The 25142-nt window shown below is 38.1% G+C and overlaps 1 protein-coding gene across 4 annotated transcripts in view; it reads left to right on the top strand.

Moving 5' to 3' along the window:
- The window catches only part of C4BPA (complement component 4 binding protein alpha), a 40428-nt gene continuing 15286 nt past the window's right edge, over positions 1-25142 (top strand). For 2 of the 4 annotated variants that reach the window (XM_005540678.5, XM_074035129.1), the window contains exons 1-7: positions 1-198; positions 8564-8732; positions 9649-9837; positions 10946-11045; positions 19361-19446; positions 19613-19804; positions 22165-22347. In XM_005540678.5, the coding sequence (XP_005540735.3) occupies positions 8591-8732; positions 9649-9837; positions 10946-11045; positions 19361-19446; positions 19613-19804; positions 22165-22347 (892 nt within the window). In that variant the 5' untranslated portion in view covers positions 1-198; positions 8564-8590. The remainder of the gene's footprint in view (positions 199-8563; positions 8733-9648; positions 9838-10945; positions 11046-19360; positions 19447-19612; positions 19805-22164; positions 22348-25142) is intronic. The other 2 variants (XM_005540677.4, XM_005540679.4) reach the window with 1 other exon arrangement.

The raw sequence follows: 25142 nt of genomic DNA on the forward strand, positions 1-25142 counted from the left end.
AGCCATCCCTGACCAGCCAACTGTATGGTTGACATTCAGGGACTTTTTGGTGGAGCAATTACCAATCAACTTCAGGGTATTATGATAAACTCTGATCTGGGCAGGAACCAGGACTACATAGATCAAATCAGTTTTCTTCTTTGAGAAACTATCCAAGATATCATCACAGAGTCTTCTGCTCTTCCTTAACTACCAAAGGTCGGTGGACTACTAAACCCTTGGGGTAGCTTGGAGGAAAGGCTGGTGGTTTGCCCCTTTAAGGAGTGCAGGATTAGAAGGATAAAACAGAGACAAAAGCTTGGAGGTGTTTTCAGCAGAAATCTTTTCAGGATCACTATATTAGGGGGATGTATGACTTGAAAAGTACTTTAACTCCATCTGAAAATTATAAATGGAGGAATAATATTGCATTCTAATAAAATAAGCTAAAGAAGAAGAGGTGTAAGGTGTTGCTCTTGTTACTGTATCTAAAAAAACAGGTGTAGTGGTTGGTTGGTTGATCTTTCACCATCTTCCCACATCAGAGAGTTGAGGCAAGGGGTCAACCAGAGTTTTCAAAGGGTTCACAGGAAGCCTGCTTCTCGTAGTCTACATTCTGAAAACTGGGGCCATTTCTTTTTTTTTGAGATTTGATTAACCACTCCAAATCTCCTCCACCATTGACAGCAAAGATGTTTAGATTTGGTAATAAGGAGGACACTGGCCAGCCTCCAGTTGGTCTCTGAAGCTAGCAGGCTTAGTCATCCTCACCTTCTTTACTTTCTTAATTTGATGATGCTGATAACCCTTCCTTCTTGAAATTCTCTTCTTCCTTGGTTGACCAGGATACAGTACCATTCTGGTCCTCATTTTAATTCTTCAACCACTTGTCTCTTTGCTGAATCCCATTCTATCTCTAAATATGGTAACACCAAGAGAATAAAAACTAGACTACAGAAGAGGCAGAAGCATCAAGGAAGGTTGGCATTAAGCTTAGAGATATGTTTGAATGTAGTATGAGCACAGAATAAAGGAGCTGATAGAAAAATAAAGAGATTTGGCCGGGCGCGGTGGCTCATGCCTGTAATCCCAGCACTTCGGGAGGCTGGTGGATTGCCTGAGGTTGGGAGTTCGAGACCAGCCTGACCAACATGGAGAAACCCTGTCTCTACCAAAAATACAAAATTAGCCAGGCATGGTGGCATATGTCTGTAATCCCAGTTACTTGGGAGGCTGAGGCAGGAGGATAGTTTGAACCCGGGAGGTGGAGGTTGGGGTGAGCCAAAATCATGCCATTGCACTCCAGCTTGGGCAACAAGAGTGAAACTCCATCTCAAAAACAAAACAAAACAAAAAACGAAAAACAACCCCCTCCCCCCGCCAAAAAAAACAAAACAAAAAGAGATTCTAAGAAGGGTGGGAAAGTGTGGAAGCAAGTTTTTTCTGAAGTTTATAAATGATATAATTGAGAGCCTAGGTGTAAGGAGGAAGACACTCAGCCCGAGACTGGAGAAAAATATTATCCTTTCACAAGGTATCTGCATTTTAAAAGGGGGAAGTTAGACGAAATAAATATCTTAATTTAAAAAGTAACTTCTCATGGAGGGAGAAATTTGAGGACTAAAGGCTGTTTCAGTGTCTCTCAAATTGTACTGCATTGCTAAGTGCTAATAGTATTTTTCACAAGGGACCCAGCATACTGACTGAAGTTCTTGAGTTGGTTCCATTTCGGCAGGAATTTAAAAGATGATGTCCTTGAAATATGAAAGCGTTTGCTAGAGTAGCCTCAGCTTTTCGGTGAGCAGTTACAGAATTGCAGAATTTGTTCATCTAGGTTTAATGTCATCATTTCAGAGATGGAGGAAACTGATATTCAAGAAGCTGATATAGCTTCTTCAAGATCACAGACTTAGTATGTGGTATTGCTGGAACTCCAACTTGGGTCTTCTCAGCTCGCAAGTTCTAGCCTCCATTCCCATACTCTGTGGCCAGCTGGTTTCTGCTGAGGGACCATCAGGAGTAGTTATGGTGAACTGCAAACGCTGTAGTTGGAGAAGAGTTAGGATGCAACCTGATGGTTTGTTAGGGAAGTCTAGTCACTGTATTATCTCTCTTCAAAACTGACAAAGCATTTCACACACATTATTTCATTTGGTTCTCAGTGAGACAGTCATTCTCATTCTAAAGATAAATTAAATTGAATTTCATTCCTTTTAGATTTATTGTTATGTATTCTGTCTTATTCCTTCCTCCGTATAAATTTTAAGCTAGTTAAATTCTGGTGCTCAAATTAGGTCTTTCTAAAGGCAGTGAAAGAAATCTCTGCAAAATAAGGAGGAACTCTTTTCTCTTCCTCTGCAGCTGCAAAAAAGCCAGTGATAATCTGTGTGACAAAACTGACCTTGCAAATGTTTGTTCTAACAAAGGAGTCACGGGATTGTATAGATCAATTACAATACCACGTTAGAGATGGAAAGTTGAATAAGCACCTTCCTTGTCTTCAAGGAATTCACAGTGTATTTCAGGAGGCAAAAGCAAATAGACAGTTATGATACAAAGCAATGTTTCAATTAAGGTATTAGCCAAGTACTGGAAGAACAGAAAACATTGGCATCTCATGATGAAGTCAGGCAATGCTTCACCAAGGAAGTGACATTTGATCTGAATAGTGAATAAAAGAATAGTGAATAAAGGAGAAGTTGGAGGTAAGAGCATTAATGCATGTGAGCCATTAACTGCAAATGCTTGCAGATGTTTTTCAAAAAAATCCTGGCTGTGTGTGGTGGCTCATGCCTATAATTCCAGCACTTTGGGAGGCCAAGGTGGGAGGTTCACTTGAGGCCGGGAGTTCAAGACCAGCTTGGGCAACATAGTGAGACCCCTGTCCTTAGAAAAAATTAAAAAATTAGCTGGGTGTGGTGGCACGCTCCTGTGGTCCCAGCTACTGGGGAGACTGAGGTGGGAGCATCATTCGAGCCCAGGAGGTTGAGGCTGCAGTGAGCTGTGATTGCACCACTTCACTCCAGGCTGGGTGACACAGAGCGAGACCCAGTCTCAACAAAACACACACACACACACACACACACACACACACACACACAAACAAAAAAACCCAGAATGTCTTTGGGGAAGGGTAAGTGTCTCCTTGAGACTGAAGCATGGTGTTCTAAGTGAGAAATGATGGGAAAATTGGGGCAGATATGGGAACCTATGCAAACTGGGAACCATGAAAGTTTTTAAGCAGAGTGACAACATGTAAATTGCTTTTTAGGGACATAATGGCATCAACATGGAAGCTGGCTTATAAATGTTTGAAGGCTTTTGCAGTGATCTAGAGTGAGGGGAAGGGAATTATAGGAACCTAAACCTGGACTATGGAAGTGGAGTGTACGAGAGAGTGGCCGATTCTGGTGCTGCTGCTATGACCAACTTGACAGGACTTGACGACTCTGAATAGTGCAAGAAGGTGAGACAGAGGAGGCAATAATGAGTTGGATTTCTAGTCTGGGAGGCTGGGTGGAGATTGTCACCTTCACTGAGACAGAAAGCACAGATATTAAGTAGTGTTGGAGGAACATAGTGAATTTAGTTTGAAATATGTTGAATTCAAGCTGCCTGGGAGATACAAATGAAGTGATTGGAAATACTGATTTGAACCGTGGGAATTTTAACTAATTTTTTTTTTTTTTTTTTTTGCTTAAATGAGAAATCTAACAGAGTCAAAAGTTTTAGTTTACTTTCAAGGTTGCAGGTGAAGAGGAAAGTGTAATAATTATTTCTGGATTTGGCAAGGAAAACTCACAAGCACTTATAACTTCCAGTAAACAGAAATGTTCATCTAAATATTATTCCAGAAAAAAAAATTCACTAAGATAACCAGTCAGAATTACACTTTTCTAAGGTTAAAAGTTACCGTCATGTGGCAGAGCAACCATCTCTAAAATCCAGGAATGACTCCTTTGTTAGAAAAAACATTTGCAAGGTCAGTTTTGTCATGTAGATTATCATCTGCTTTTTCGCAGCTGCAGAGGAAAAGAGTTCCCCTCATTTTATAGAGATTTATTTCATTGCCTTTAGAAAGACCTAATTTGAGCACCAGAATTGAACTAGTTAGCAACCAGAGTAAAGAAGACAAGCCTGAATAGCTTAAAACTTACACTGAGGAAGGAATAAGACAGAATAAAATAATTATTAACAATTGAATTTATGGAGCATGGAAGTTTTTGCATGAACCAGAGACAATTAGGCCCAGAGGTCTGTGGGTGATCAATTTATTTATTTATTTATTTATTTATTTATTTATTTATTTATTTTTGAGTTGGAGTCTCTCTGTCACCCAGGCTGGAGCGCAGTGGTGTGATTTCAGCTCACTGTAACCTCCGCCTCCTGGGTTCAAGCGATTAACCTGCCTCAGCCTCCTGAGTAGCTGGGATTACAGGTGTGCACCACCACACCTGGCTAATTTTTGTATTTTTAGTAGGGACGGAGTTTTACCGTGTTGGTCAGGCTGGTCTCGAAGTCCTGACCTCGTGATCTGCCTGCCTCAGCCTCCCAAAGTGCTGGGATTACAGGCGTGAGCCACCGTGCCTGGCCTGTGGGTGATTCATGTATGGTAATTAAAGTCATGGACGTGGATGACTTCCTTCCAGGAAGACAGCTGAGGGCAAGGGAAGACAAAGCCCCAGGACAGCCCCAGGGGTGCCAGCATCCCTCTGCTCTGCATGACACATTGGATCTCACTGTACCAAAGGCCACAGTGGAGACCAGACCCAGGGCTTCTAGCCAGAAGTTCAGTGGATGTTTCTCTGCACTGGGGGTATAATTAAAGTCCCTGGTGATGCAACCATTTAGTGCAATTTTAAATCATTATGATGATAGTATTTTAACGTCTAGGAGTTTGGCTTATGACAGAGTGACATTCCAATGCCAATTCTATGAAACTCTTCCCTATCATTTCTTTTGAATATTTACTATGTGCCGTCCACACACCATGCCAAGCCCCTCTCAGAAATTCCAAGATGCAATGACAGTTATCCTTTTTATTTTGTAATAAAGGAAATTGAGGCTTAGAGGAGCTGAGTGTTTTACCCATGGGACTCAGTTCCCATGTGGTAGAACCAGGAGGCCAACTCATATGTTCTGGGTGTGACTCCAGAGCCCATGCCCAAGGTCTTGGCCACACTGTCCTCCTCTGTCCCCAGCTCTGTGGCCGTGGCCTAGGTGTGAGGCTGAAGCAAAGGGAGTGAAACAACTTCCTCATCACAGTGTAGCGTCTGCATTTTTCTGTGTCTCCTGTCATAACCTGTGGAAGGAGGAGAACTGGTTTTTGCTTACTCCTTCCCTCCTTCACTGTCCTCCCTTGACTAGCTGATGATATGATGACTTCGGTTGAAGAATGGAAGAGCCTAGAGTAAAATTTCTTGGGCCAGTTCTCATTGTTCACATTAAAATACAGGTGTTTGCCTTGCTTTACAATCAGGTAAAATCAGTCCTTAACAAAGCATACACCGTAAGGGGAGACGCGGATGTGGCACAGTACTACTTTTCTTTGGAACATATTTTATCACTAGAGCCTTTGGATTTAAATTCAATGCACATTTTTTGATCTCTTTAACTTCATGAGGCACAGGCTAGGTGCTACTGTGGGGCAGAAATAAATGGGAGCATACTCTGTAATTTCAAGGATCTTGTGGTTTAGTGGTGAAGGCAGACTTCAGATGTGAGTTACAGACCAAGTCCGAATCAGGGTTATAAATACAAAATTGTACTTGGTATGTGGAGGCTTGCTTGGATAGGAGGGAATGCTGGAGAAGGGACTGGCAGAATGAGTGGGAATTAAAGAGGAAAAAGAGAGAGGGTAGATGATGTGGACAGGAATGGGAGGTAGGAAAGTGCTGGGAATGATAAGGAATTCTGGTTGTCCAGGACAACTGGAGCCTAGGGGGTCAGGCCACAATACTGAAAAGTTAGTCATCAAAGCCAATTGAGTGAATGCCAGTTCCTGAAGGCTCAGTTCATAGAAATAAATTTGTTGAATTTATCAAAGTATCAATTTACCTAACATTGTTTTAAGAAATATTCATTTTGGAGGCCAGGCACGGTGGCTTATGCCTGTAATCCCAGCACTTTGGGAGGCTGAGGCAGGAGAATTGCTTGAAGCCAGGAGTTTGAGACAAGCCTGGGCAACATAGTAAGATCACACCTCCATTATAATTTTAGAAATGAAAAAGAAAAAATATTCATTTTGAATATTCAATGAGTATAAATATATTCTTTTTGACTGTAGCTAATGAATATATATTTTAGCAGCATTTAAGATACTTTTGTTCAACTTCTTGAAGCTAATGATTTAATCTTATGGTTGTATTTTTATATAGTCATAAATATTTTTCTGAACATATTCAACACATGTATTTTTCCTGTGAATGTAGTAACAACTGCAACAATTCCTATGGGAAATTTCCACTTTATACTCTTATCCTTTTGATTTTTCATAGTCAGATTCTGTTTTGCCAACCCACTGATATTTTTAATCTCTTTCTTCAATTTCACTGAAATTCAATAAACACAACAAATCTACTCATTGTCAAAAATTGAAGAAACTTTTTCCCATAGTTTTCATAGTTCATAACATATCTTATTGGGTGGGAGAAATTTGTCACATTTTACACATTTCACAGATTATGAATGAGGTGGTTTTCATGATATGCACCCTGCCTGGCTCTCAGCTGTCTCCAGCTTCACAAGATTGTGAGGGCAGAGAGGAGCGTAGAGTTAGGAAGGAGGAAAATGGGAAAAGAGAAGGGGAAACTGGGTAGAAGGGGAAGCATGAAGGCCCAGAATGTTGGTCCTGGCTCCTCCCAACCTCTTTAGATCACCTGGATTCATTCAGTACAAAGTCTGTGAACACATTTCCAGTAAGTGATTACAGCTGGTAAATTGCTCGTTAGGTGAATTTACGTACTGGCAGAGTTACCCTGGTGGGGATGTATAGAGCTCATGGGACAGGACATGTGTGAATGGGGTCCCACAGCTGACAACAGGTAGAGGGATGGCTTCATTAGAACTGAGTTTTAGAAAGATAAGAGGCTTATGTAAGTCTTTACTCAAGGAAGAAATTAGATCCCACAAAGTATGAAGGGCACTATCAACTTCCCTTCTCCCACACAGTTTCTCTCCAAGATGTTTCAGTCCTACATTATGTAAGACTGTCCCATATTACTGAGACCAGCTTTATGTTGAGGGACTGAACATTACCTTAGATGTACATTACATAACATGACAGTCCTACATTATGTGGGACTGAAACATCTTGGGGAGAAATACTGAAGGGACTCCCTTTACCTAAATGTATATGGGCTTTGTATGAATTATGGATGCATGAGAGTGGCCAGCCATCTGGATCTAACAGAGCTGTCAAAGTAAAAGATGAAATTCACTATTTGATAGGAGTGAATTTGGTTAACTTCATATATTCCTTTGAAGATAAGCACTATTTCTTTTTTTAATTTCTTTTTATTTTTATAGATTTATGGTATAGAGATTTCTCAAGAAACTAAAAATAGAACTCCCCTTTGATCCAGCATTCCCACTATTGAGTATCTACTCAAAGGAAAGGGACTTTTTCTAATGCAAACTTAGGATATATTGTGTTCTCCAAAGGGAAAGGGAAGTGGTGGTGAAGAATGAACAAAAAAGTCCTTACTAATTTTGCTTTAAACACATCTTTATATAGTCTGATTTAAAAATAAAAGTGCGTTTACCACGTATATTTTTCATATGTGTGTGTGTGTGTGTGTGTGTGTATGATCATTTTTCAAAACTGCGAATTGCTTGTTGGTTTATTGCCTTTGTCAATAGTTCTCACAAGGAACTCCCAATACTTCTATATGGCGACTCAACTCTTTCTATCCCATCATTTTCCTGCCTGTTTGTTTTGTTTTGTTTTGTTTTATGTTTGTACCTTTCCTCTAACTCCTCTGCCATTTCTTTATTCAGATCATCTGGCCAATTGCAAGTCTTCTCACTCAACCTCCCTGTTTCTTTCCTCTAATCCCTTCAATCTGTCTTGTGCACATCTGCCATAATGATCTTAAAGCATAATAATTGTGTCATTCCTCAGCTTAAAAACAAACACTCACATAAAAAACAAGCACTTTTATTCCCCAAGGAGTAAAGTCTATGCATTTCCTAAACTTGACCTTTACATCCCATTCAGACACATCTGTAAACTGTCCCTTCCCCATCTCAGACTCTTAGACAAATTGGAGTATTATCTATTGTTCCCTCAACATGCCCTGCATCCATTCTCCAATGTCTTCAGTATACCTAGTGCAGACGCAGTCTCCTCTGCAAAGCCCGCTCCCTCCCTCCACTTGGAATCAATCTCTCTTCTGAACACAGAGCTTCTGCAGAGGCCAATCCTTACTGTCTTGTGCTGCAACATTTGTGCTCAGGGGTTTGTGTTGTTTTGTTTCCACTCCAGGCTGTCATTTCCTTGCAGACATGGATCCCATAACATTTATTCTAGTGCTTTATGACAAGTGAGAATTCAATGACTATTTATTAAATTGAGTTCTTTCAGCAGAAAAAATCAGCAAAGCAGAAGGCCATGCGCCCCTCAAGAACTCCATCTGGGGCTCTTCATAGAAAAGGGAAAATGGCAGCCTGGCCCTTCTCCAGGCTGTGGAAAGTCTCTGATCCAATTCTCTTCCAAATGACCTTGGTCGCTGCTCTGTTGCCTGCTATTCTTGGTGAGTAGTGGGAAACAAGCCCAGATCGGCAACAAACAATCAAGATCACCTGTGCATTCACTTTTAAGGCTAAAAAAAATGATGACTGAGTTTCTAGTAGAGACCCAGCTTCATCAACAAGTGGTTTATTTGACAGGCTAGAACTTAGGGAAATTTGCTTTACACATAAAGGAAATAGTGTTCTAGACATTTTCCCCTAAATTTTTATTTCTCCAGGAAAGAATTTCTCTCCCAACCATAACCTGAACAGATCTATATTATCTATCACTATGACTAAACAATTTTCACTGCCTGTGGGTTTATTCAGGGGGTGCTTAAAAAGTAAATCAGCCTGGTATTTAATTCTTGCAAAGAAAGCAAAGTTAAGATTTTTATGCTTCAAGGGCTCCTTGCTTCTTCCTCCATATCATTCAAAATCAAACAGGTGTAAAAAAACATAGATTAAAAATGTTATTTTTACCCATTTCCCAGCCACCCTGTTTCTCTTCCCTGAGGCAACCAATATTATGTAAAGTTATTTTTAATACAATAATATGTTTCTGTTGAGGCAACTTGCAGGGACTTCTGACTTTGCACAGATGCATTTGAGTCAGCAGATATGGGGAATCAATAGGTTGGTGAAGTTCATGTCTTTCTTCTTTTTCAGATAAATTATCCCAGGTGTAGTAGAGAAGGGATAAAAATTCTGCCTTTTATCATTATTGTTTATTGTTATCATTGTCATTATCTTTTGTGAATAAATATATATTACTGATCACTCACTAGGTGTATTGAACAGAGAGTATAATGGAGTTACGATTTTTCTTGACTAGAGGTGAAAAGAATGATCCCTGCTCTAAACATCATACCACAGAAACAATAAGACACTGTGTCCCAAGGTATAATTTTTGGTGCTCCTTGTCATTTTGGTGTCCAGGCAATTGTGATCCTCCACCCACTTTATCGTTTGCTGCCCCAGTGAATATTACTACGTTGACTGAGACACACTTTGAAACTGGAACTACTCTGAAATACACATGCCGCCCTGGCTATGCCAGATCCCATTCCGATCAGATGCTTACCTGTAATTCTGATGGCCAATGGACGTATACTACCTTCTGTGTCCGTGAGTATCAACATTTATTTTTTTCATTTGTGCTTTTCTTATCTTTGGAAACTAAATTTTCTGAATCTTTTGTCACCAAGAAGACAGTTTGTCAATTACTGATTTCAATGTACATACTTGTGGCATTTTTTGAAAAACAAAGCAAAACAGAAAAATTGGGGGTAGTTAGTTTCATTGAAAAATAACTCTATTCTTTTTTTTTTTTGAGATGGAGTCTAGCTCTGTCTCCCAGGATGGAGTGCAGTGGTGGAATCTTGGCTCCCTGCAACCTCTGCCTCCTGGTTTCAAGTGACTCTCCTGCCTCAGCCTCCTGAGTAGCTGGGATTACAGGCATGCGCCACCACACCTGGTTAATTTTTGTGTTTTTAGTAGATACAGGGTTTCACCATATTGGCTAGGCTGGTCTCAAACTCCTGACCTCAAGTCCTCTGCCTACCTCGGCCTCCCAAAGTGCTGGGATTACAGGTGTGAGCCACTGGGCCTGGTCAGAAGACTATTCTTTATAAAGTAATCCACCAAACACTTCTTTTGAGAAATGAACCACAAATTTCATTATGATACATTGAAAATCAAATTCACTTTTTAAAAAATTATAAAAAGGTAGGTGGCTAGAAAGTGGCAATGCAGTTTTCAAAAGAACCTTACTCAAAATATTTGCTGTGTTTTGAAGAAAAGTTATGATTCACTGTCAGTTGGGAATGCATTCTGTAGTGTTTTCCAATAGTAGGGGTATACAATCGATGCTTTCTCTTTTTTGTTCCTTTTGTGACATACATTTTGGAGTGGCCTAGGTTCTAAGTACATGCCATAGACATAGAATGAAGCAAAGCTCTCCCATCCCTGGTCAGCTTATTAAGTCCTGGACCACGTGTTCTACTGCTGCAATGAGTTAACTGGGCATTTTTCTCTATTGGTAAAATGTACCAGAAAAAAACGAGATCAAATTTTGTATTAATTTTGAGGTGAGTCAGGGTTAGAAATAAGTTTGAATTTAAATCTCTCCGTGTTTCTGGAAGCAGAAGTGAACCTTGGTTAATTTATTTTCTTTTCTTATGCTATATCTGTGAGTACTTGGAAGTACTAATCATCATTTAAATTTTTCTCCCAGACAAACGATGCAGCAACCCAGGAGATTTACCTAATGGGCATGTGGAGATTAAGACAGATTTACTTTTTGGATCAGAAATAGAATTTAGCTGTTCAGAAGGGTGAGTGTGAGGTAATCTATGAACAATTCTTTTACCTTTATTTAAAAAGTAGCTGAAGTGTTCATATATTTCAAAATTTAAAATGATGTAAAAAGATAGACGTTGAGAATCCTCACTTCCATCCTATCTTCATACGTCCCATTCCTTCCTGTCCTCAAGCAAAGATCTATTTTTATTGGTTCCTATGTATCTTTCTAGTGTTTCCTTATACAAATACAAACTAAGAAGTTAGCATATATTCTTATTTTCCCCTCTTTCCTCTAATGAACCTAGTTTTGAATCTTGCTTTATTGTTTACTTATCAATGTATACTGGAGATATTTCCATGGTTTTGTGTAGAGAGTTTCCTCATTAATTTCCTTTTACAATTGCATAGAATGTTGTTGTGTAGTTGTGTCATGGCTTCACCATCCCTTTGATGGATCCATGGATGTTTCCAATCTTTTGCTATTCTGAACAATGTTCTGACGTATTCTCTTGTATGTATGTCATATGTAGTTACATCTGAAGGGTAGCTTCCTAGAGGAGGCTTCCCTGGCTCAAAGAGTATGTATATTTGAAAATTTAAAAGATATCCTCCGACTGCTTTCCCTAAGGGTTTCATGTTTTGCAGAGTATGCAAATGTCTGTCTCTCCATAAACTCTCCAACTGTGTTGTCAAACTTTTGAAAACTTGTCAAATTTTTGAATTTTTCCCAATGTAAGAGGTGAAAATAAAATCTCACTATAGTTTCAATGTACATTTCTCTTTTTGTCAGGGAGGTTGAGTATATTTTTTTATGTCCAAGGGATGTTTGTATTTATTTGTGCACTAGTTAGCATGTCTGATGCCTGTTTTTTTTTTGTTTTGTTTGTTTTTTGTTTTTGTTTTTTTTTTTTGCTTAACTTGTTGAACTTTTTATTCTTAAGTTTTAGGATATATACATTTATACATACACATGAGTCTCTGCATAGCAGGATTTAGGCCTTAATTCTAATATACACTGTAACTTTTCCCACTCTGTGTGTGTGGGGAGGGGGGGGGAGTGTGTGTGTGTGTATATATATATATGTATAATGTTTTTGACTTGGCTATTGGTATTTTTTCCCCTTAAGGAGAAATTATTTGTATCTATGTTGTTAAATTAATCAATTTCCCTTTTAGAAACGGCTTTTGGATTTTATGTCTTAAGGCCTTCCCCCAATATAAGGTTTAAAAATAATTGCCTATATTTCCTCTACTTTTATATTTTCATATTTTTTAATGTTCAAAGCTTTAATTTATTTGGAGTTAATGTACAGTATGTAGTATGAGGTACAGATTTTAGACCATATTTTTTCATATTGCTTTCCTATTGTCCCAACACCACTTATTTAAAAGTTCGCCTTTACTGATTTGGGATGCTCTTTGATACTATATAAAATTCATATACTTATCTAGGTCTATTTCTGGACTTCCTATTCAATGCCATTATTTTTTCTGTACATTTATGTACAAGTTTCACAGTCATTTAATAGTTGAGGCTTTATAATATGTTTTAATAGCCAATATGGGTAGTGCTATCTTATTACTCTTCTTTTCTGAAGTTTTCCCGACAGTACGTATTTTTCTATAAGAACTTTAAAGTTAGACATATTTTAAAATCAGTGCTAGATTAGTTTTAAAATTAATTTTGTGTGAAGCACAGTGGCTCACACCTGTAATCCAAGCACTTTGGAAGACCAAGGTGGGAAGATCGCTTGAGTCCAGGAGTTCCAGATGAGCCTGGGCAACCTACGGAGACCTTGTCTCTACAAGAAATTAAAAAAATTAGCTGAGTGTGGTGGCACGCACTTCTAGTCCCAGCTGTGCAACAGGCTGAGGTGGGAGGATCACTTGAGCCTGGGAGTTCAAGGCTGCAGAGAGCCATGATAGCGCCACCGCACTACAGCCTGGGTGACAGGGCAAGACCTCATCTCGAAAAATAGATTAATAAAATTAACTTTAGGAGAATAGATATTTTATAATGTTGACTCTCTCTAGATAAGAATATGTTACTGTAGAGAAGGCAAAACGTTTCCTCTACCCTCTTAGGGTCTCCACCAGGTCTGAGAATTAAGTTGACATGAAACAGATTACCAGGAGAAAAGCACACAGGTTTTAATTTAATAAGTACATGGGAATCTTCACAGGGAAATGAAGACCCAAAAAGTGGTCTCTGTACAAAGTTTCTTTATACAGATATCTCTTGGCCTTGACTCCCTGCCTCTGGTGTTAAGAGTGTTCTTTTCCTTCAGGTATAGGGAAAGTATCTTTCCTGTGAGTTTCATCTCCTGCCTTCAGCAAGAAAAGGGGAGATCAGAGTGCCTTCCTGCATCTTGCTGTGTTTCAATTGCTTTCAACTCAAAAAACAATCTTTATGCCAAAGTGGTCTGTTTTGGCTTATTCTGCTACCCTTTGCTATTCTTCCCTCTGTTCATCTTTGTCTTTTTTTTTCCTTGTTTCTTCATCTGTGTTTCAGCTTTCCTCACAGAGATTTTGCATTTCTTGAAGAGTTTAAACCTCTAGCAAAAACCAAACAAAAAATGTTTTTGGTATTTTAAATGGATTATTTATCCATTTTATATTGTAACTAGTCTATCTATCTATCTATCTATTTATCGATCTATCTATCTATCAATCAATCATCTATCTACTATTGATTTCTGCATGTTAGTTTGATAACCCAGCTAACTTTCTAAATTTTTGTATTATGCATTATTTCATTCTCATGCTGCTGTGAAGAAATACCCAAGACTGGGTAATTTATAAAGAAAAGAGGTTTAATTTACTCACAGTTCCACATGGCTGGGAGGGCCTCAGGAAACCTATAATCACGACAGAAGGCAAAGGGGAAGAAAGGCACCTTCTTCACATGGTGGCAGGGAGGAGAAGTGTTGAGTAAAGGGGGAAAAGCTCCTCATAAAACCAGCAGACCTCATGAGAACTCACTCACTATCAGGAAAATAGCACTGGGGTAACTGCCCCCATGATTCAATTACCTCCCACGACACATGGGGATTATGGGAACTACAATTCAATATGAGTTTTGGGTGGGGACACAGCAAAACCACGTCATATTATTTGTAAAAATTTAAAAAAATTCTTTCAGTTGAAATCTCTTAGGATTACCTGGTTTGTAATCACATCATTTCAATGATTCTTTTACCTTCTACTTTCCAATTTTTAGATTTCCAATTTCTTTTTCTTGTCTACTTACATTAATTATGTCAGTCAGGATTTACCTGGAGAAATAGAACCACAGGATTTATTGTAGGGACATGACTTGATGTAGGTGTGGGAGATAGTTAAATGGTGTGTACAGGAGGCTGTTCCTTCAATGTCTGTTGCTGTGGCCTGAAGTCAGCAGGGCAGGGAGTCAGGAAGGGAAGATAGACATGAACTGAGTGCTTCAAGGACAAACTGGAATCTGCAAAGATGAGTGAGTAAAGCCCACCATTGTAAACTAGAATTCATCTTGTTCTTTCACTGTCCCTTAGCCTTCAACTTCAAAAATGGGTATATCCTGTAGAAGTTGTCTTTCGTCACAGTGCCAATGTACTTGGATCAGAAGCCAGGATACATGAAGGAGGAGATCATGCAGGAGCTGGCCCTGCTGTGGCCTGGTTGAGCCCTCTGCCAACAAAGTGATGGAACAGAGAAACAACAGTGCTTGTGAACTGCAGTCACATCCTGTGCTCTGCCCTGACCTTTCTAGCATATGGAGTATGGCTCTACTAATTCACATCTACCATCTTTTATGGGACATACTAACTTGGCATTATGTGTGGAAGAGAATTCTGGGAAACATAATTACAGCTTAGCTAAGTTGACACAACATAAATCTACCACAGCTCACCCCTTGTCAAATTTGGTATTTGTATACACTAGTCTTAACCATACTTAGCTTAATTTCCGAATAAAGCCAATAGCAAAATAATACTCACATTTTACATAATGCAACTATCCCTCATACACTGAAAACATGGAAATATTCTTCCTAAAAGAGAATTCCTTTTGAGCTGAGTCATATCTCCCCTTTGATATTCTATAACTTAAATACTGAGATGTAAGGTAAGCCACTACTAACACATCTTATACAGTAGGGGAAGGAAAGGGGTAAAGAAACACAATTAGTGTAATATCTATTTATATTAAAATAAGAAAGAAACATTCACAACTTTTATGGTCCTTGTTTATGCAACTGGTCATATGATTGTAACAGGTATTTATAACAACATGTTTCTGTTACTCATTCCATATTCTCTTTGCCGTCGGCAAGAACTTCATCTGACGTTGGTTCTTGCCCAATGTGGTCGCCTAAACCTTTATTCTTGAATGGTCTGGGCCATCAGCAGTCCTGCCTGATTTGGGTTATTATAGTTTTTCATTGATTTTAATTATAGGGCATGGGAGTATAAAGAGGCGCCCCAGGGAATCTCCTGCATTCCAAACATACTCATTTTTACCATCACTGTGCAGAAGCAATCTAACATTTCCCATCATTATCAGGATTAGTCACTCCAACCATCCTTCTTTGCCTTTCATTCACTTGCATGAGGGTCCAGAGTTGACAGGTCTCAACTTCCAAACTTAATTTAGGGTTTTCAGGTAAAATACAGGATGCCCAGTTAAACTTGATTTTCGGGTAAACAACAAATAATTTTAGTGTATGTTCCATGCAACATTTGGATCACATTTAAACTAAAGAATGTGTTCATTGTTTACATGAAATTCACGTTTAACTAGGCACCCTGTATTTTTATTTGCTAAATCTGGCAACTCTAATTTTTGGAACTCTTGCTGCGTCCCATGGTGGAAGCATTCCTCCATTGGAGACTTCCAAACTGACTGGGCCAGGTGCAGTGTAATCCCAACACTTTGGGAGGCTGAGGTGGGAAGATTACCTGAGCCCAGGAGTTCAAGACCAGCCTGAGCAATGTAACAAAACCCATCTCTAAAGAATGAAAAAATTATTTAAAAAAATAAAAGAAATAAAAATACTTCTAGATTAACCAAGAATGTTGCTTATTTTTATGTTTTAAAATTTACAGAGGTTTTAGGGCACATCATAATATACAATCAATTTTCATTAATATTTCAACAGGCACTTGAAATGAAGTTTTTTTTATTATTAGTATATAGAGTTTGCTATATACACATCAGATTTACTTTCTTTTTTTGAGACAAGTTCTCCCTCTATCACACAGGCTGGAGTGTAGTGGTGCGGTCTTGGCTTACTGTAGCCTGGACTGCCCTGGCTCAAGCAATCCTCTTGCCTCAGCCTTCTGAGTAGCTGGGCCTACAGGCATGTGCCATGATGCCTGGATAAAGTTCTAACTTTTGTAGAAATGAGGTCTTGCTATGTTGTTCAGGCTGGTCTAGAACACCTGGACTCAATAGATTCTCTTGCCCCGTCCTTCCAAACTGCTGGGATTACAGGCATGAGTCACTGTGCCCAGTCAGATCTACTTTCTTGATAAGTTGTTTTGAATCTTTTATTATGCTTATCTTTATATACCTTAAACATGAAGATAGGAGTTAAAGTAAATTAATAATTTTATAATTATTTTAACTATCATAATTTAACGATAATTAGTAGCATATTTTGATCATTTTTCTTATGTCTCATGTACTTCTGTTTTATTGAAATTGCTGCTACATACATATTTTGCTACATAAAGATTCATAACTCTTCACTGAAAATCATAATCTTTAATATATAAAGAACCCATTTTTGTGTAATTTAATAATCTTGGTTCTGATGTCCAACTTATGGGATATTAAAATTATTATCTTTGCTTTTATTTTGATTTGAATTTGCTTGGTATAATTTTATCCTGCCTTTTATTTTTAATCTGTCTGAAACACTTTTAAGTTTGTCTCCTGTATGTAACATAGCTGAATTTTGCTTCAACTAAAAGCTGTTTTTCTTTCATTAGGAGTTTTAAGCGTAATTACATTTATTGCTGTGAGTGATACTTATAGACTTGGTTTTGTCATATTATTTCATATTTTATAATACATATGTAAGTGTATATTTGTTTTCTATTAAAATATATAGTGGTGTTTAGGAAGGTTCAAAATTTGGTTCTAGTGGTGACCTATATACATTTAAATTTATATAATACTGTTATTCCTCTTTATCTTTAGACAGTTTAAATTAGTTCCTTCTTATAAACAACAATAAACTTTTCTTGTGTTCTTCCCCGCTTTCACCCCTTCTATCTTCCCTACCAGCAAATTTGTATCATTTTTATTATCTTAGTGTTTATTTTGCATTTAATATTAATGTGAAATACTCACATGTGTCTATGATTGCTTTCACTCCTAGTCTTGCAAATGATCAGGCAATAAGGGAGTTTATTTTACCTTCTCTTCCATATCTCTATTTTTTGTTAGTTATACTATTTCAGTGCTATCTGAGCATATAGCGTTTATATTTCCTTCAGTCACACTTAAAATCACATTTGCTTTGGTCTCAGATCTGCATGTACAATATTTGCTACCATTTTTGTTTGCTTTGGCTAAAGTTGCCATTGTCATCTCTTGGTTGGCTATAGTTTGTCCTATGGTGGTTTCCAAAAAAAAGTCCCAAGTGAAAATTATTCTTTGAGTTCTTCCAGGTTCAGATAATATATCTGAGGCATTGATACCTAGAAGATAATGGGGCTTGATATAGTCCTTGGCTCATCCCTTCTTTTCTTGGATGTCTTATAGGTACTGCTGCACTGTCTTTTGCTAGTGAATACTACTGATCTGAAATTTCTTCTCATGCGGCTTGATCTTTCTTTGACTATCTAAAGATATTATTCTTTATCTTTGAAACCTAATACTTTTACTCTTTGTTGTTTTGATAGAAATCACTTGGTTTAATTTTTTGCTGCTATGTGATGTGCAATTTTAATATGTAGATTGAAGTATTATTTTATTTTAGTAACATTTACTTGAAATATATATATTTTTTGAGTCAAGGCCTCACTCCCATTGCCCAGGTGGTTACTATGTAATTACCATGATCATAGCTCACTGCAGCCTCAACTTCCTGGGTGCAAGCAATCCTCCCACCTCAGCCTCTCAAGTAGCTGGGATTACAGGTGTGCACCACCATGCCTGGCTAATTTTTGTATTTTTAATATAGATGGGGTTTTGTCATATTGGCCAGGCTGGTCTTGAACTCCTGGTCTCATGGAATCCACCTGCCTCAGCCTCCCAAAGTACTAGTATTACAGGTGTAAGCCACCACACCTGGCCTGAAATAAATTTTTAAAAAGCTATTTTGTTCTGTTTGGATTCCTTCTTTAGGTTATCCAATTAAGTATATGTTGATTCTCTTTTGCTTGATACCTATGTCTATTAGTTTTCTCTTATCTTTTCTGTTTGTTTCATTTTTGTTGATTTTCTCATTTTTACCCCCTGTTTTCCTTATTGTGTATGGCTTCATAAGGGAAGGTGAGAAGAATCAGAATTAAGATGCTGTTGGAACACTAAGGTGTTCCCACTGAAACAACCAGAAACAATATTTTGCACTTAGTCTCTGGGCTTGGTTGGAAAAACTACATTTTAAAGAAATTTTAAAGTAAAGAAATACTTAATTGTGTTGTAGTTAAGATATATTTTCTTGAAGTTGTTATTCAATAAATTCCACAGACTCTTAGATTGCTGAAGGTGACATTTACTTTAGTGTTCTATCACATTGTAGGTTTATTCCTTGATGATGCTACAATTTGATATCATTGATGATTATCAATATCCTTCATGATGCTACAATTTGTAATCATTCTAGTAATATCTTTTGTTTTTTTTATTTTCTGTTAGCACAAGATAGAGGGCAGGAAGACAAACTGAGGAAAGAGTAGGACGTATCAAGAGCCATAAAAATGGGAGTGGTGAACTGAAAGCTAATGATGTGTGGGAATAAGACACCAACCTGGAAGTCAGAGGAAGCTTTGAGCCAAAGATGGGGAGAGTGTGGAGTCAGTAATCTAGCTGGTACTCTCAACCAAAGACAACCACAGAACACACCGAAGCAAGCCTTTTATTGTTGTGCTTGATTGAGCTCTGGATGAACTGCATTCCTGATCCCTAGTAGATGCTTATAGTAACAGATTAAGGAATGAGGGTCCAAAGGAACAAACACACACATCTCATTGTAGTAATGAAATTTTACTGAATGGAGTGCTCAATGGGAAATGATATCCAGGAAAATATGATTTCCTTATTTTAATATGGAGTAACCATTCTATTTACTCAGACCTCTTTAATTTAATTTAAGGTAGGAGGAATTCCATTAAAATCTTTGATTTATCTTATTTAGATTTGTCTTAATTGGCTCAACCACTAGTCATTGTGAAGTACAAGATAGAGGAGTTGGCTGGAGTCATCCTCTCCCACAGTGTGAAAGTAAGTAAAGATCTTCTGACTTGACTATCAATTTAAACTTTGTTAGGTAATGAAGTCCCTGTGCATCTTTACAGGTATGTGTACCTTCCCTTAGAATTTGCATGAATTTTAGATTTATCACGATGCCTTCCCTGAGTATTTCTTTCCCTTCCCTCACTTACCTCAGTTGTCAAGTGTGAACCCCCTCCAGACATCAGGAATGGAAGGCACAGCGGTGAAGAAGATTTCTACACATATGGCTTTTCTGTCACCTACAGCTGTGACTCCCGCTTCTCACTCTTGGGCCATGCCTCCATTTCCTGCACTGTGGAGAATAAAACAACAGGTGTTTGGAGACCAAGTCCTCCTACCTGTGAAAGTAAGTCAGAATGATGAATTCTGCATCAAAATGTTTGCTCTCTTTTGTTTAAAAGAGAAAGAAAGGTGAATTTATTGGGAGGAAAATGGAAAATTAAAAGATGAACTAATTATTGCTCGGATGCAATCATTTATTTGGCCACCTGATACTTATTGCATGTTGTTTTAGTATATAAAATCCATAAAAATGGGAGTAGTGAACTGGGAGTTAACAGTATATGGGAACAAACAGCAACATCTCACTGGTTTGGTGAAGTAAAAGTTTATTCTCATTCATACTAAGTTTGTTTCATGTCCAGGAGACTCTCCAGGGCAGCTGTAGTCTGTGCTGGCTTAGCAACCAGCTCAGCAAGCCAGGTTGCTTTGATCTCATGGCACCTCCATTTCAAAATGTGCTTTCACAGTCTCTTCAGTAGAAGAAGAGAGAAAGGCCAATTGTGTCCTGGCTAAGAGCTTTGGCCTAGAAGCAACCACATATCACTTTCCATTCCAGCCTTTTGTCTAGAATTAGAAAGTAGCCTCAGAGGACTGGGGAACGTAGTCTCAGTCTGTTCAAGAAGCGGAACTGAAAATATAATTTGCACCTATAAGATGAAACCCATATGCCTGTAGGGCAAGCAAAACCTACTAAGTGCCAGAAGGGCAACAGGACAAAGCAAGTGATAATTGAGTCAAAACATATATTAGTTAGCTAGTCTAAGGAATCTGAGTTTACTGACTTTACTACTAAGTTTACACAATATTGCTTACTAACCCACCACAGGATACAATCAGATGAGGGGCACAAAAGAGCAGGATACTGCCAACAGTGCAAAATGCCTGGAGTTAGATCTGCAACAATCAGAAGTGGCAATAGCTGAGGGCGGAAAAGTGGGCAGGGGCCAGGTTATGAAGGACCTTGTGTTTCAGTCTCAGGATCTCAGAACAATCATGAAGGGGAGACTTTGAAAGGCTTTGACGAGGGGAATAAATGTGCTGCATTTTAGAAAGATAACTCTGGCTGTGGGACAACAACCTGAAGTAGGACAAAACTTAACTGACAGTCACCTGTTATGGCTTGAATGTGTCCTTCCAAACTCATGATAAAACCTGAGACCCAATGTGATCATTTTAACAGGTGGAACTTTTGGGGAAGTGATTAAGTCATGAAGGATCCACTCTCAGGAATGGGATTAGTGCCCTTATAAAAGAGGTGGAGGGGAGAGCCCTAGTCTCTTTTGCCCTTCTGTCTTGTGAGGACAGAGCATTCATCCCTTCCCCGATGTGAGGACGCAGCAAGAAGGCACCATCTTGAAAGGAGAGAGCAAGCAGACATTGAATCTGATGGTGGCTAGATCTTGAACTTCCCAGCCTCCAGAACTGTGAGAAATAAATTTCCATCATTTATAAACTAGCAAAAGTATTTTCTTATAGCAGCAGGAACAGACTAAGACAGCAACTGTATAACCCTCCAGCCAAAAACTGAAGGTGACTTCAGCTGTAGCGTGGCAGTGGGGTGGAGAGAAGTTAAGGGATTGTAGAGGAATTAAAGTGGCAGAATTGACAGGATTGGATGACTGCCAGGATGCGGGTGAGGGGTGTGGGATAGGGGGCAGTTTGTTCTCTGCTTGTTGGAGAATGGGTCTCTGATCCCCTGGGCTGCCTCTGCACTATGTAATTACTATGGGTCACTGACCCATAACCAAAATCATCTAGGAAATTAGGCCATTATATTGAAAGTTTTGGGGGCCTTAGAAATACGTTTCTGCTGGGTTATGTATGACTGACTTTTATTGGTAGGGAATTTAAAGGAGCTATCCACAATCATCTCGAAGAAGGACCAATGTAATGAAAACTCATTTTAAAAGCTGAAATTACATATTTTATATATATACACACACATACTTATATGTATATATAAATATACATTATATCAAATGTAATAAAATTATAATATATAATACTATTAATATAATGTTATATATTCTATAATACTATATTGTATAATATATAGTATTATATATATTATTAACATAATATAAATAATTTCAGCTTTTAAAAGCCTCAGTAAAATGAGTTTTCATCACATTGGTCTTTCTATGAGGTAATTGTGGATAACTTCTTCAACTTCTCCACCAATAAAAACTAGTACTAAAAGGAGTACACATATATATATATATATATAAAAAATATATACAGCCATATTATATATGTATGTGTTTGTGTATGTGTATTCACTTTAAAATGTTTCCCTTGTATCTACTTGACATGAACATTCATCAGGCATTTGTGTTGCACTTGTAACTGGATTAGCAGTGGCAATAATATCATTATTACCATTTACCTTTTAAAATCCACTTGTCTTTTCTCATGATTCTTTAGAAATCACCTGTCACAAGCCAGATGTTTCACATGGGGAAATTGTCTCTGGATTTGGACCCATCTATAATTACAAAGACGCTATTGTGTTTAACTGCCAAAAAGGTTTTGCTCTCACAGGCAGCAGTGTAATTCGTTGTGGTGCTGATAGCAAATGGGATCCTTCTCCTCCTGCTTGTGAGCCCAGTAAGTATGGACTATGAAGGAATTTCAATGTTTGACATCTAAAGGTAACCAGTACTGTTAATATGGGTATACTTGCATGCATAGGCTCACTACGAATTACAGTAAAAATTTACATCTAGATCAATAATTTCCTTTATTTTTTTCTTGTTGGAAAGAAAAATGATTTTAATACACTCTGCGAGGTCATATATCATCACACAAGACTGCCACATACCACAAGACTGGGCACATTCCAACCTTAAAAGGAGGTGTTAATATTGTAGATATTTGTGGATTTGTATATTTATTTCAACAATTTTCTGGAAGTTGATAGAAAGCTGTCTTATTCTGACAAAATCATTATATTATTATAATTACTTTGAAAGACAAATAATAAAGTGTCCTGAGGAAAAATGCCTTTTATAACTTGTACAAAAGTATTGTGTGAACTGGTTGTGATTCCAACACTCTGAAGTTATAAACTCATGTGGATTATTAAAAATAATGACAATAGTAATAATGATAACTTGGCACTAGACTAGGTGCCTAACAAGGATTAACTCAATGAATCTTCCCAACAATTGTGGGCACTATGATTATCCTATGTTACAGATGAGAAACTGTTCACAGAGGTTAAAAGACTTGCCCAAGGTTATACAACTGGTAAGGGAAGGAAGCCACTGATGCCTTGTGCTCTAAGTTTTGCCCTCACAAAATACCAAGAACTTCTGGGGATTTCTGGAACAGAGGTAGAGGAGTTTGGGGAAACCTCTCTCCTGGAGAGGTATCCACCAAGCTGGTCAAAATTAGCAAAGAAAACCATTCAAGGTCTCTGGAGATTGACCAAAGGGATTACAACAAACTGAGAAGCATTTATTCAGCAAAAATATGGAAACTTGATAGGAACAGTGAGAGGACATTGCATTAGAACTAGTGGCTGCAACAGCTCTACCTTGTGGGAGGATAGTTTCTGTGGGCTCATGAGTGGCAATTCCCATCTTCCCCAGCTCCCTGGGGTAAAAAATTTATTTGGGGTGGATTTGGCAGCCCATGAAAATTATGTGATAGCATTTTTCAGAGATCCATGCTGTGGAAGTCGTACATTGAATAGGTGCCAGCAAACAGGCGTCAGTGTCTGTTCCTTCACCCCCAACTCCCATTATATGGGGAGGATCTAAGTGGGGCAGTTGGTAAAGAATTCAGTCCCCACTTTTTGCATGGCTCTATGTTGCAGGAGAACTATTCCAGTTGGCTCAGCAGCCAAGTGGCATCTCCCATCTTCCCCAGCTTTCTAGAATGGAAGAACTATTATGGGTAGGTTGACAGCTATGAATATTGGTAGTTAGTATTCTCCCTGGCTCTGGGTTGTGGAATATGTGTACTTGGTGGTGGGCACAGCTTTGTGGCAGTGCCTGTTCCTACTGCCCACTTTTTTCTCCTCACAGCTCCTACACCATAAGAAGAACTCTAGTGCAGTGCCTGGAGAAGAATGAGTTTTCTAATTTCCCCCAGCTCCTGATCTATAGGACAGACATTCTTCCAGGGCAGATTTGGAGCAAGCTTCAAAGACTGTAAACACTCTGCCCCTTTCAAGGAACTTTAATTGGATTAGACTGTGATGCATATTATGCCCCAGGGAGTTGTTGAAAAAAATAGAACAATCAGATAAAAATTGTTGGAGGCCAATAGTTGTATGTAATACCAACAGAGGTAGACTACCCAAAGTCTCAATGAGAAAGAGACAGTCAAAGAGAAAACCACAGTTATCCCTAGCAGTTAAAAATACTGTGTACATGCCCAAGTCTGTGCTCTCTGAGGCATGCTGTTAGATGTTGCACACTTTGAAGGAAATAGACTTAACTGAACTAGTCCAATTACATCACTAAACAAACAAACAAACAAGAAAATAAGGAAACAACAACAGATCCTAAAAGTGGTAAGGGAGAATCAATATCCAAAGTTGCTGCAATGTATTATCTAACATGTCCTGTTTAAAAAAAAAAAAAAATTGTCAGACATGCAAAGAAACGGGAAAGAGTGACCCATGTAAAGGGAAAAAGCCAACAATAGAAACTGTTTTTGAGGGAGCCCAGAGATTGTACTTAGCAGAAAAGTTCAAAGAATTAAAAAACAGCTATTATAAATATGTCCCAAGAACTAAAGGAAACAATATTTAAAGAATTAAAGAAATGTATTATGACAGTGTTTTATCAAATAGAAAATACTGATAAAGATAGAAATTATTTTAAAAAGATAATGGAAATTGTAGAGTTGAAAAACGCAGTAAGTAAAATGAAAAATTCAAAAGAGGAACTCAACAGTAGATTTGAGTTGGAAAAAGAATCAGTGAATTCAAATATAAATTGAGATTATGCAATTGCAGCACAGAGATAAAAAGAATGAGGAAAAATAAACAGCATCAGAGAAATGTGGGACACCATGAAGTGTACCAACATATGTGTAATGAGAATCCCAGAAAGATGAGAGAAAGAGAAAGGAGCTAAAAAACTATACAAAGGAAAAACAGCTGAAAATATCACAAATTTGGCCAAAAAAAAAAAAAAAAAAAGCCAAAACAGAACACAAAACAACACATTAATCTACATATCCAAGAAGTTTGTTGAACTTAAGTAGGATAAATGCAAAAAGATCTAGGCCTGGAGACATTATAATCAAAATGTTGAAAACCAAGAATGAAGAGAAAATCTTGAAAGCAGCAAGAGAAGAGCAACACATCATGTACAATGCAACCCTAGTAAGATTAACATCTGATTCCTCATCAGAAGGAATGGAGGCTAGAAAGCAGCTAGATGGCA

This window comes from Macaca fascicularis, chromosome 1 (genome assembly GCF_037993035.2).
Source record: "Macaca fascicularis isolate 582-1 chromosome 1, T2T-MFA8v1.1".
Classification (NCBI taxonomy): domain Eukaryota; kingdom Metazoa; phylum Chordata; class Mammalia; order Primates; family Cercopithecidae; genus Macaca; species Macaca fascicularis.